Below are 12,345 nucleotides of genomic sequence, written 5' to 3'. Positions count from 1 at the left end.
CATTTATTTGAAGGTGAACAGAACATTCTGAAAAATACATTTGCGACAATGCAGTCCAAATTATTATTATTATTGGCTTGTACACTGTATATCATTTTATAGTTTCATTTTAGATGTAACATCCCTTGCATAGAGAATATCCCCTTAATGTTGGTGGTATCAGGAAGCTTTATACTTACTTGATATACTTTATTATTTCATTCTTATAAGTGGAAAAAGAGGCAGGACGAAATAACCGGGACTTCCCTTGGTCTGGCACCACTTTTATTGTAATGTAAACCATGTGCTCACCTGAGCCTCGCTGTCAGTCTCTAAAAATACAGTTACCAGAGACACCACAAAGTACTTACAAAACAACTTTTAATTGTAAAACCCACCCACATCATCGACAAGAAAGACATAAATGTACCTGACACAGTATTTAACATCAACTGTCAAAAAATATTGATTTGAATATTGAACATCCCCACCACCTTAAACTTCAAAACCCTCAGTTTATAAAATCAGTATTATTAAATGGCAGTTTGTTCATCATTCTTTGTAAACAGTCTGTTGTGTCTGTGAAGATTTGAAGGATGTGGTTTGGTTCCTTCCCTGTCTGTACAATTACTGTAGTCATCATCAGAGTTAGGCTTTTAAAAACAATCCTAACAAATAAACCAATAACGCACTAAAACAACAAAATCAACTCTTGTCAAGATGCTCATGAAGATGGAAGCATTTTCATGTTCATGAGTACTAATGCAAGCGTGGATTTTACTGCAGAGTGAGCGACAGAGAGAAGAGGTAGATGCGTGAGAAGAGAATGTAATCGTAACGCCTGTTGAAAAACATCTTTAAAGGGATACCATGGTATTTTAACTTTTCATGTTGTTTGTATTTTGTATACTTGGCCCGCAGTTATTATAGAATCATTCTGTTAATGTGGTTACCATGACTGCTGGTTTAATGATGTGGTGGTGAATAAAGAGGGGAGTAAACTAACTCTACTTGATGATCCGCATGAAAATAACAAGCTATGTTAACAAGAATATAGGATTTTACAAAAGACTTTGGTGAGGATTCAAAATGCCCAGGTATCCCATAAACACTATGTATGGTCAACTGAGGATCTACTGAGATAAACCCTGGTTTTTCCAAGGTAACAGTTGGTGGTATGACGAAGACCACTGGCGGTTTGAAAACAGTGAGTTAAAGCCTGAAATGTCAGCGTACTTGTTGAATTTTGACTTAAGATGGTGAAGGAAAATCAAAGTATTATTCCTTGCCGAATTAAATCACTGAGTTTGTCTCAAGCACAGTCACAGCAACCAAACTGTGACTCTTACAAGTGCAAGATGCACCACTAAAACAAGAGAACGTGACAATGAGGTTTTACAGAACTTGCCTTCGACTGTAGGCACAGGAGTGCTGGATGCTCTCTGAAACAACAAAAAAACTGTACAAACTGTCATATTATCACCACCTAACTATTCAAAACACCATAACAAAAAGTAAATATTAGTCTCATACAAGACATTTGAACTGATCCACATAAAAAAAAGGTACAAAAATTAAAAATATTTCATGGCACAATCAACCAGGTTCATAAATAAACCAGTATTTCCCCATATGTCATTGGAAGCTTCGTCAATAACCCTCTGGGTTTAAAGTTAAAAATGTCAACGCTTACAATTACACATGATGTGGAGCCTGACCTCCTCACTGAGCATGTAAGGATTGTGACTCTCTGGTTTGAATACTGAAAAAGGAAAACCTGTTTGCAAAGGCTCTTGAGCTGCTGGTGAATACAGTGTAAAAACTCTCCATGTGACTGATGGTGTGCTTGTTAAATGGTGTCCATTTCAGATAACTGAGCTTGCTAGTTGTAACACACAAAACAAGGTAATTCAGCTGGAAGGCCTGCTGTCACCGCCGCAATCAAAGCCAAACAGAAAACACACATTCCCACTCAATTTAGCGGTGTGAACACACCAAATAAACTCAGTTTAGAGACCACTGTCGGACCACCTTAATGTGTAGAGACAATGGCACCCTCACCAAATACTAGATTCTGGGAGGATTCAGAACTTTAACAAAGGTGGTTCAGTGGCTGGATAAGTTCAAATAATCAAGATCATTTCAAAAACAGTTGTGATCTAATGCTAAGAGGTCAAACACATGGACACATGATGTCTACATGGCCTACTTAAGTCATGTTTTAAAACTGTTTTACTGTCATACCAGGAGTCATTTTGCCAGCCACTAGTCTTCTATTTAAAATATATAATGATAAAATTGAAACTAAAAAATACAAAAAGATGTAAATATACCCACATGCTCTGTATAAAACCCTGGTTTCATTAGTTTTAGTGTCCAGTAATACTTCAATGTTGCATCAGTGGTTTTTACACCCTGAAAACAACACAGATCTGTGGCACACAGTAATGTATAAATTAGCTTCTCACATTAAAATGAAATGTAATGACTGCTGGAATCATCAGCCTTTAAAAACCAATACAGCTTGAACTCTGTCATTGTCATCTATGTCATTTTAGAATTGAACCCTTTATTTGCTTATAATTGTCCGTTAATAAGAAAACCTTCTCTTACCTCTCCACTGAGTGAACAGAAACCAAGACTTGTACAGACAAAAATAATAGTGATTCAGACCCGCGAGTCCTCATTGTGTGTGCCTGTTGGCACCAGAGGCAGCTTACAGACTGGTGCAGCTGAGGAGTGCAGTGGATTGTGGGAAGACTCAGAGAAATGTTCAGCTGTGTCACACACACGTTTGCATGTATCGTGCATGTATTTGGGTGCGTTTCCTAACTTGTGACAGCATGCCTGTGTTTGGATATGTGTGTGTGTTAAGTGTCCCTCAGCAGTTGAGAATGGGCCTGTTTCTGTCTGGTCTGAACGGGAACACAGAGCTGTCAGAGTCGGCCTTCCCTCTATGGGGACCCAGCGTGGCCACGGCCTGGAGGATAACACACACACACATACACACACACACACAGTTGTTAAAAGATGCCCGTGCACACACACTGCTGCCACCAGGGGACAAAGATGCGGCTCTGAATGTTGACATTTGCACACCTTTCTGATAGCTGTCCAGTCCTCCAGGATGTCCAAGTCAGGCAGCATGTAAACAATATATGGGCGTGAGCGAGGCTAAGGACAGTGACACATGGGAGCAGGAAGGAATTCTAATGAGACTATAAGGACACATCTAGATACCAGTATATATATATATATATATATATATATATATATATGGAATTTATAGAAGCAGTATGAGTACAAATACTTAAACGTGAACAGAAACAGAGGTATCAACAGTAGAAGGATATCGGACACCACAGAAGGTCGTCTCTTCTTCTTATCTGGACTTAACGCGTCTCTCCTCTTCTTCCTTCCTGATAACTCATCATTCCACAACTCTGACAAGAGAAACACAGACAGACAGATTAAAATGGTGCTGGAAGCGTGTAGTGTGTTATTATTATGTATTGAAAATGTGCTGTATTTATTACAACGTAATGTAATGCATTCTTTGTGCGTTACCTGATGTAATATCTATGCTGTGTCTGTCTTCCTCCAGCCTTCGAATTTTCTCCTCCAGTTCACTCTGCACTGTGTCAAACAGCAGCAGCTTCTCACTCTGCGTACACACATAGATCAAATAACACTCACTTAAATTCAAATGCTGAATTCTTAATCAAAAGAAAATGCCTCTTTATTATAAGTCTATATAAAACTCCTCTAATGATAAAACATCTAATTGAAAGAAATCATGAAAGTCTTCACAAGTATAGTGGTACAAACGTGTGTGTGTGTGTGTGTGTGTGTGTGTGTGTGTGTGGTCTGACCTCCCAGTGCTGGCATGCTGCCTGGGTCTCACACTCATACTTGTTCTTCACAGAGTCCAGACACAACTCTCTGTAAATACCTGGCAAAAACACACAATGAGAGAGTGAAACAGGAGATAATAATAATGAGTGTGTACGACTCGATGAGTGTGTCTGTGTGATGAGGTTACCTGCCACCTTGGTGCGGACCTGCATGTTCTCCAGCAGTACTGCCAGAGGCTCCAGATATTCCGCGGCCCGGCCGGCCTCCACCTCTGTCAGCTTGCTCTTCACCTGACTGAGACGCTCATGATACAGCCTGCACACAAACACAGGTGTAACTATGGCTGTAGCTAATTCCTATGAATGATGAAGACTTTTTTTTTTTTTTTTTTCACATTTCATGTTTTTAAAGGTAAACAGAAATCTGTTTCAGTCTTACTGGTCTTTGAGATCCGTGAACTGTTTCTCCAGGTTGGACATTTCATCCAGACACTCCATCCTCCTCCGCTCACAGTCCTCCTCATCCATTTCTGGATAAAGACACACACACAAAAACACCTCGAGGTTAGGTATCATGAAAGCTGATATGGATGCGAACCCTGGCAGACACATATTTCTGCTAGGTTATGTGTCTGCCAGCCATACAAGATTTGCATACAGGCAGTGTCTCAAGGATGGACAACACATTGAGTAGAAATGTCCAGTTAAACCTTTGACAGCAACCACTTTTTATAAGAATCATACACTGAATTAACGTTGCTTTTAACGGCAATCAAGAACATAAGTTGAATAAGAATGCTGTGTTCAATTTCCGCTGTTTCTCACCAGAGCTGTCTCCATCCTCGGAAACAGAGGACGTGTCAGAATCCTCCTCCTCTGAGCTGGATGCCTCTTGCTCCTGCTCCTCCACCTCCATCTCCTCTGCTGTGCTCTCCTTCTTCTCCCGGTCACGGTGCACCGGCATGGCAGCAAGTCAACTTCAGACTGGTGGTGTTGGATAGAAAGACAATGTCAGGCCCCTTTGGCTTCATTCCATTTGTTTAGTTTAGTTAGTCCGATAGACAATAAAAAGCTAAAATGATTTCAAAACATGCCCCCACTTCATTAACTGGGGAGCATTAGTGGTTTTGCTTGTACATCAGAAAGTCTTGTCCATAAAGCATAAAGTTATTATTACTGATGTTTTCCCATCTGCATGATGTGTAATTATAATTGCATGTGTGTGTAATAGTTGAAATGTCACTTTAAAGTGACATAGTGGTGTGATTAGTAGCAGCAAAGTCAGCAGATTTGGCTGTTTACCATATGCAGGTAGTGATGTGGATTAGCCACCTACATGATATTCCTAATAAACGATGTCTTATTCATATTTTCTCTTCATATATTTATTTTTACAGTGGATCAATTTGGATTTTTTTTTTAATGTGGGAAATACTCTATTACGTAAATAAACACCCCTGACTGAACCCTATTGATGAATGGCTTTATTACATTGCTTGTGGTTAGTTATTAAAAGTAACTCCTGCAAAACATTTTGACTGAGATCTAGCTGTTTGTCTTTTCAACCATTTAAATATACAGGACAAATAAACATTAACAAAAGACAACACATCAAGTTAGCATTACGTTAGCATTTTAGCAAGCCAGTATAATTAGGTAGCAAGCAAGATTAGCACGACTTGTTACAAAAACAACAACGAAGCTAAAAACTAAATCATAACTCACACGCGGGGGAGGTGCAGGATGTTTGTGAGAGTGTTTGAGGAAAAGCAATTTTCAGAGATAACAAGCTTGAACTCGGTTACAATTTCACTCGTGTATCCCAGCTAAGCTAAAAACAAATCTCAATTGGGCGCTCTTAATTGTATAGGGAAGTGTAGTTTTCTGTGTGGGTGATAGTCACATCATTGAAGGTCTAACAACCAGCTGTAAACGACGTTACCCAGGGTTCAGCACTGTGGCCTGAGGCTGAGCGTTCGAGCAGAATTGTCGAAAGGCGTTTAAAACTTTAGTGCCAGTAAAATTGGAAACCCCGTTTGTGTCTAAGGATATTGCAGTTTTATAACATTCGTATATGGCATAGTTCAAACTGGATAACCAAAGTTTGGTTGTTGTTGAACTATTTTGGCGTTGAATTTCTCTGGTATCCATTATTTTGTTTTCCCTCCTCCCTTCTCCGCCATGATGTTTTCTAAGTGAAGAGCGGAGCTTGCTAACCTGCTAGTCTAGCCTTCAGGCTGCGGACTGTTGTGGAAGAGGGTGAGATGGATGGGCGCTTTACCCCTCTACGTTTTACATATTTGTTGTAGTTTAAACAGAATGCGCGTTCTCCGACAACATTTACCCCTTGGTATACTCCGCGCTTTTGTGGAGTGCTGCTGATTCGCAGCACAGCGTTAATAAATGACCCAGGAGCCACGGTTTTTCGTTATAGTTTGAAGACTAAAGCTCGCTGAGGCTGTTAAAGGCTGCTACACAGCTAGCTCCTCCTTGCTGTCTACCATCGCATTCTTGTGTCTCCTGCCCCAGGAATGTTCTCCAAAAAACCTCATGGAGACGTTAAAAAATCAACACAGAAAGTGTTGGACCCAAAGAAGGACGTGTTGACGAGGCTGAAACATCTCAGAATAGTCATAGGTAAGTTAAAGATCATCATTAAGCAGCTAACACGCTAGCTTCTACGTGCCAGTCTGTGTATACAGGGAATGCCACACCAAACTCATGTAGAAAATAATGAGATTCAAAGTTGCCTTGCATGTAAACAGAAACACAGCCTTTTTCATAACAAACTTTTAGACCATGTCAGATCTTTCAGTATCCACTCATCAATTCGGCATCTCTCATGAAGTCCATTGCAAAATATTTGATCACTCATAATTTTTCCACATTCGTTCATCTTTAAAGTTATTGTTTTCCCCCTTTTCCCTCAGAATGATGTGATGGGCAATAATGAGCCTTGTGTGTACAGGCTAAAAGTGGAAGGTGTCTATAAGTAGACAGCTGTATCTTCTCAACATAATCTACCGAGTTAGTAGAGGGTTTAAAAACGTGCTTTATACTGTGAGCAAGTGACAATTCAATACATTGACAGATTTTTCAGTTGAGTTTGACTTAGCGTCTCTGCGTATAGGAGAATCCTGTGTTGTATTTTTCTTACCGTGTGAGAACATGTGTGTGTGTGTATGAAGCTGACTGTGTAGAATTTAAGCACAGTGGTGCTACACGCTGTTAGTCAGGGTGTTGTGATTTCTCCAGGGGTGTGACTGAGTGCTGGACAAAGACCTGGAGTGTGAGAAATGTTTTTTTGTTTTTTTTTAACATGTGTTAAGATGTGTTACAACACAACACAAATTGCAGTGTTTTAAATGTGTGGGAGGATGACAGGGTAATGGGTATGAATAAGTGATGGCTTTGTGAGTGCCTGTGTGTGTGTATATCTTTCACTGACGCACACTTTCTCTCACACATGTACACACCCACAAAAACACACATAGACCGGAGAGGGAAACAGCCTCTACTACTTCCTCTCTGTGTCTCTACAGTAGCTCAACTTCCTGTTTCTATTGTAAGAGCTACTGGGCTCTATGTTTGTGTGTGTGTGTGTGTGTGTGTGTGTGTGTGTGTGTGTGTGTAGGTGCGCGCACACGCATACGCGCGCATTGGACTGAGAGAGAAGGGGCGTGCCCCCTCTCTGTGCTCTATGGGGAACACAAAACCTTGATAACAATCACAGAGACACGCACACAGGAACACACTTGCAGTCACATTGTTTGGGAAGGCATGCTCAGACAGCTGAACAATAGCTAACAGCACATTTTTAACGACCACGGTGCCAGACCACCACTTCAAGAAATTGCATGTGGGCACTATTAGTTGCAGCACTGATAAGAATTGATGACTGGAATAATGCCACTTGGAAAGCAAGCAGGCTAAATAATATACCTCACAACAAGAACTACATGTCCATGTTGCTGATGTTGTTCATGTAGCTGTCATTCTCGTGAAAACTGCAAAAAAACATCCCCTGGAAAATGTTTACCTTTGCCATTGTGGGAAACAGAGAGTGAGCACTAAGAGTGTTGGATAATTTAAGTTTTGTAATAGAATAGTTCATACTTGATCTGAAAGGTTCAACAAGAAGCTATGTCATCGCTTTGCAATCCCTTTGATGCAGTCAGGTTATTAAGTAACTGTTCCCCGGCCCTGTTTGGCCCTGCTGTTGATGCCAGACCTAAAAACAAATAGCTGGTCCTACTACATTTTTATGGAGGATGATGCTCAGATGCCCAAATAATACAGTATTGTAAGCTATTGAGCTTAGTCCATTTAATGACAGAAGATGTCACCTCCATATCACATTACAAGGTCAGAATTTCCTTCCATTATTAGAGGTCAAACTCTGTCTTTCTGTTCCTGCCATGATGATCCCTTGAGGAACTTGTTGTTACTTGAAAGTTTGCAAAAGCACTTGTTTAAGTTTTAATGGCATTTTCTTATTCAGAGTATAGTTGTAGTCTGGGTAAAAACAGAAACCAGACCGTTATGGAAACCTCAGAGTAAAGCAGGTCATTTTACAGATTACTGGTTCACACTTGACTGTGACGTAGAACAGCAGGTAAATGTAACTTTGGTCATCTCAAACTTCTGAGGCCTGAAGTGAAATAGGATTCAGTGCTATTACCTGATACTTCAATGCCAATGCATGTGAAGAGTGACTTTATTAAATTTAAATTAGATTTAAATTGTTTTATTATTTATTAAATTTAAATTAGATTTAAATTAGTGAGAAATGTTGTTTCAAGAATGTCCCCCTTTCCCCAGAGGAAAAGATAGAAACACTCAGCTCGGCCACTAAGACCTTACAAGGCCAACCACTATGGCATGGAACACAGGCCTCTGTGTGTGTGTGTGTGTGTGTGTGTGGCAGAGTTCAGCTTTCAGACTTCATATAAACAAACCCAGAGACTATCACCAGAGGCTCCTCTGAGTGTGAGTGTGTGTGTGTGTGTGTGTGTGTGTGTGTGTGTGTGTGTGTGTGTGTGTGTGTGTACCTGTGTACATTCTCGTGTATTTTCTTTCCGTTTTGACCCTGAACTATAGTGGTGGTTGTATTCTCAGTATGAGCGTGTGTTTTAGCTCCGTGTCTGAGTCAGTGTGTCTCCTTCCTAATGACAGCCAGAGGTGTTGAGGCAGAGATTCAGTCCAGAACCCATAAAGGTGAACTTTCCTGTAGAGCAGGATATCTGAAACTGTAGCTGGGACCCATTACTCAAATATACTTCCTGTGATGAAAAGCCAGAATTGTATTGTCTTCACAACAGGATTTTTTTTCTCATTGTTGTGGATATTTTTAGACTTCTTAGTCTAAAACATTTGGACTAAAAATGGATAGAAAAGAGCCTATAACTGGTTTAACTGTCCATTTCAAAATCACATTACTTAGATGTTCATTGTTGTCTCCATTTCCTCAGATGTTTTTGTTGCTATATTTCATTTTTCAGTTTTTCTCGGACTGAATACTGATTTGAGGCTCAAGTTGAGAAGCACATGTGCTGATTTGAATGTGTGTGTTGGGTGGGGGTAGTTTTGAGTTAACCTTGGTGTTCTTCTCCTTAGTGTGTGTGTTGGTTAATTCTCAGCTTTATTTCCCTTCTCACTCATTTTCCAGAAAATGCAGAGCCTTCAGAGCTGAAACAGTTCTTCGACCTGAACTATTCCCATATCTACTATGTCTTCTTTGAGAACTTTGTCACCATTGAGGTCAGCCTCAAGCAAAAAGGTAAGTTTTACTCACTGTCAAAGTCAAGAACCAAACAATTAAGATGAGCTCTGATTGGTCAGCATTCACAGGGTCGAAATAACTTAATGTATCATTACTGTGTAGCCATATCATTGTGCTTTTTTTTCAAGCTTGTGTGTGTGTTTTTCAGGTCACAAGTCTCAGAGGGAGGAGCTGGACTCAATCCTCTTCATCTTTGAGGTAATACAATATTATTGCAAATGTGTTATTAAAATGGAAATCTAGAGAAAACTCTTACTAAATGTTTGATGCAGCATGGCTACAGAGTGGAGCTCTTGCTGTAGGTGGTCTTGGTCAGTACCTCAGCACCAGCTGGCATTGACCTCAGACTAAGACCACTGGCATTTAGCAACACTCAGAACTGGGTGGCGGTGCTTAGAGTAGTCAGGATAAGATAGCAGAGTCAGTCAGTGTGTGTGTTACTGACCTCCATTTGGCCCTCCACACACTTTAAATTCCAAACAAGGCTCGGCAAAGCACAAGTCCAGTGAGTACTTGAATAAAATAAGATAAGATTATATAAAATAATCCTTGATTAATCCCTCAGCGGGGAAATTTGCATCGTTCCAGCAGCATACAGGATAGTGCAATAGAGACATAAGTAGAAAATCAAGACATAATAAATAAAAACAATAAAGACTGTTATAAAAAACTACTAAAACTAAAAAAAACAACTGTAATTTACAAATATACAAGTTCACAGAAAGAAAGAAATAAAGGTAAAGGGAAAATAATAATGTGCTTAATACAGGTTTTCCCCTGATACGTATTGTTAAAATTAGGGCAGATTTTATAGTATATAATATAAAGTAAAGTATATATATAATTATTGTTTCTTAAATGTACTCATATAGCATTTTTTTCTCTCCAGAAAATCCTCCAGCTCTTGCCAGAGAGAATCCAGAGCCGGTGGCAGTTCCACAGCATCGGTAACTCGCACAAAGAGAAAACCCTCAGCCACATGTTACAGTTGATGTTATACAGGAGTGCAGCAGATCAGATCGCCCCGGCAAACTATGTGTTCTTGAATCAGGTTTAACCAGTTTTGGACAGTTCAGCCACTTCCATGATAGATGATTTCATGTAATGTATATTTTACATTAGTCCTGGGGTTGTCAAACTGTTTTCGTTATCAACATCAATATATATTTGGCAAATGTGTTTCAATTTCCTTAAAATGTCTGTGCTGCAGTTTGGCAACACATTTATTTCACCATCACAAAAGTATGTAAAAACAGCTTTTAATGTTCTCAGGGCTGGCTCACCTTAAATTAGATTGGCTGTGCACTGCAGTTTGAAATGACCAGGCTGACTTTGTCTTTCTCTCTCAGGGCTGATCCTCAAGAAGCTGTTGCACACTGGAAACTCTCTGAAGGTACTGCTTTGATTCGTTGGTAACTCTGTGTCAACCTGTCAATCATAGCCCCGAGATCCTAATCCACCCCGCCTCCTAAAGGAGACCTTTACAGCCTCTTCTCTTGTAAATTAAAAAAAAGGAGAAGGCTTGCATCTTTGCATCAATACATTCTGATTGCATGAATGTTTCTGAGATGACTGAGATTGTGACGATATGATTGTCAGCCTCTATTGGCATTTATACTACATTTTACAATGTGCACATCGTTTCCCATTTTGTGGGAAAGTTACTGTATTACTATTATTATTACTATTATTATTATTATTATTATGTACAAGTTAATTACAGCTTCACTACTCAAATTACGTCAGAAGTTCAGTTTGGCTGTAATCAGATGTTACCATCTTACCATCTTCATCTTAATGACGGTCAGTGAGAAATGTAGTCTTAAGTTGGAAAAGACTAAACTAGTAATGTGTACTACTTAAGGTTTCTCTTATGCTCTCCCTCTCTCATCTACGCTGTAGATCCGTCGCGAAGGCGTGCGCTTGTTCTTGCTGTGGATGCAGGCATTACAGAGTAATGCAGAGCGTGAGCAGCTCTGCATGTTTGCCTGTTTGATTCCTGGCTTCCCAGCTCCACTCTGCCATGGGACCCCACGCACCCTGGACACTCTGATCAACCCACCGCTGAGTTTAACAGAGAGTTAGTAGAAGAAACACACACACACAGAAAGTGGGGTTAGATTGATAAATGGGCTCATTCTGCTATCATTAAAAAACCTGACAAGATGTAACCTCTTGGCTAAGATTTGGTTTATTTAGAGTCCCGAATGTATACAGAGATTGGACAAATGACAACATATTTAGCAGCAATCATTGTAATATAAACATCACATCTCCCTGCCCCCCCCTCCCCCCCTGCAGCTCAGGTTACCCCAGAAGAGATCACTCCACTGGTTCCTCCCCAGTCTGGTGACAAGAACCAGGAAGACCTCACTGCTTACTTTTTAGAAGCTTTACTCAAATACATGGTAAACCAGGTATTATCATCATTCCTTACTAACACAGCTAACACCACATAAATACACTTTTTGCAAATGTTGTGATGCTTTACTAATGCCACTAATGCTAAACATATATATATGAAATCAGGTATTAGCTCTGTCATTGGCTTACACTATGATGTATAGAAACTTGATGGTAGATGAAGTATTCATTCGATCCCTTACTGGTATCATTAACGTCTTCAAATACAAATGTCATCCCTTATTGACACATACAGACTTTGTTCTGTTATTTCCTCTTCTTCTTGTTGCTATCACACACACACACACACACTGATAACGTTCTCTA

General features: G+C 39.9%; 2 protein-coding genes across 3 annotated transcripts in view; one reads left to right on the top strand and one right to left on the bottom strand.

The window, feature by feature from the left end:
* Positions 1-2,657: 2,657 nt before the first annotated feature.
* Positions 2,658-4,797, bottom strand: brms1la (BRMS1 like transcriptional repressor a). Of its 2 annotated transcripts, none has more exons than XM_070920018.1 (8): positions 4,659-4,797; positions 4,273-4,363; positions 4,022-4,149; positions 3,852-3,931; positions 3,547-3,643; positions 3,333-3,422; positions 3,074-3,143; positions 2,658-2,960 (listed from the first exon to the last, which is right to left on the bottom strand). In XM_070920018.1, the coding sequence occupies exons 1-8, from the start codon at positions 4,795-4,797 to the stop codon at positions 2,861-2,863; spliced, it is 795 nt and encodes a 264-aa protein (XP_070776119.1). In that variant the 3' UTR covers positions 2,658-2,860. The 2 variants fall into 2 exon arrangements, with proteins under 2 accessions (XP_070776119.1, XP_070776118.1); XM_070920017.1 differs by having other exon boundaries at positions 2,658-2,959; positions 3,079-3,143.
* Positions 4,798-6,255: 1,458 nt separating this feature from the next.
* The window catches only part of ralgapa1 (Ral GTPase activating protein catalytic subunit alpha 1), a 57,844-nt gene continuing 51,754 nt past the window's right edge, over positions 6,256-12,345 (top strand). Inside the window, exons 1-7 of the mRNA XM_070920684.1 lie at positions 6,256-6,470; positions 9,502-9,612; positions 9,764-9,813; positions 10,505-10,562; positions 10,965-11,008; positions 11,518-11,695; positions 11,917-12,032. Coding sequence (XP_070776785.1) covers positions 6,365-6,470; positions 9,502-9,612; positions 9,764-9,813; positions 10,505-10,562; positions 10,965-11,008; positions 11,518-11,695; positions 11,917-12,032 — 663 coding nt within the window. The 5' untranslated portion in view covers positions 6,256-6,364. The remainder of the gene's footprint in view (positions 6,471-9,501; positions 9,613-9,763; positions 9,814-10,504; positions 10,563-10,964; positions 11,009-11,517; positions 11,696-11,916; positions 12,033-12,345) is intronic.

Source organism: Enoplosus armatus, chromosome 15 (assembly GCF_043641665.1).
Source record: "Enoplosus armatus isolate fEnoArm2 chromosome 15, fEnoArm2.hap1, whole genome shotgun sequence".
In the NCBI taxonomy this organism is placed as follows: domain Eukaryota; kingdom Metazoa; phylum Chordata; class Actinopteri; order Centrarchiformes; family Enoplosidae; genus Enoplosus; species Enoplosus armatus.
The sequence above is the reverse complement of the archived record's forward strand: the minus strand, read 5'-3'. Positions and strand labels throughout refer to the sequence as shown.

What these genes read in the sequence shown, in the direction of transcription:
- brms1la (XM_070920018.1), bottom strand. Translation starts at nt 4,797, where the DNA reads ATGCCGGTGCACCGTGACCGGGAGAAGAAGGAGAGCACAGCAGAGGAG. An exon ending in CAGCATGCCAGCACTGGGAG is followed by an intron (nt 3,644 to 3,851) that starts GTCAGACCACAC and finishes GTGTGTACGCAG; the next exon opens with AGTGAGAAGCTGCTGCTGTT. An exon ending in CAGCATAGATATTACATCAG is followed by an intron (nt 3,423 to 3,546) that starts GTAACGCACAAA and finishes TTCTCTTGTCAG; the next exon opens with AGTTGTGGAATGATGAGTTA.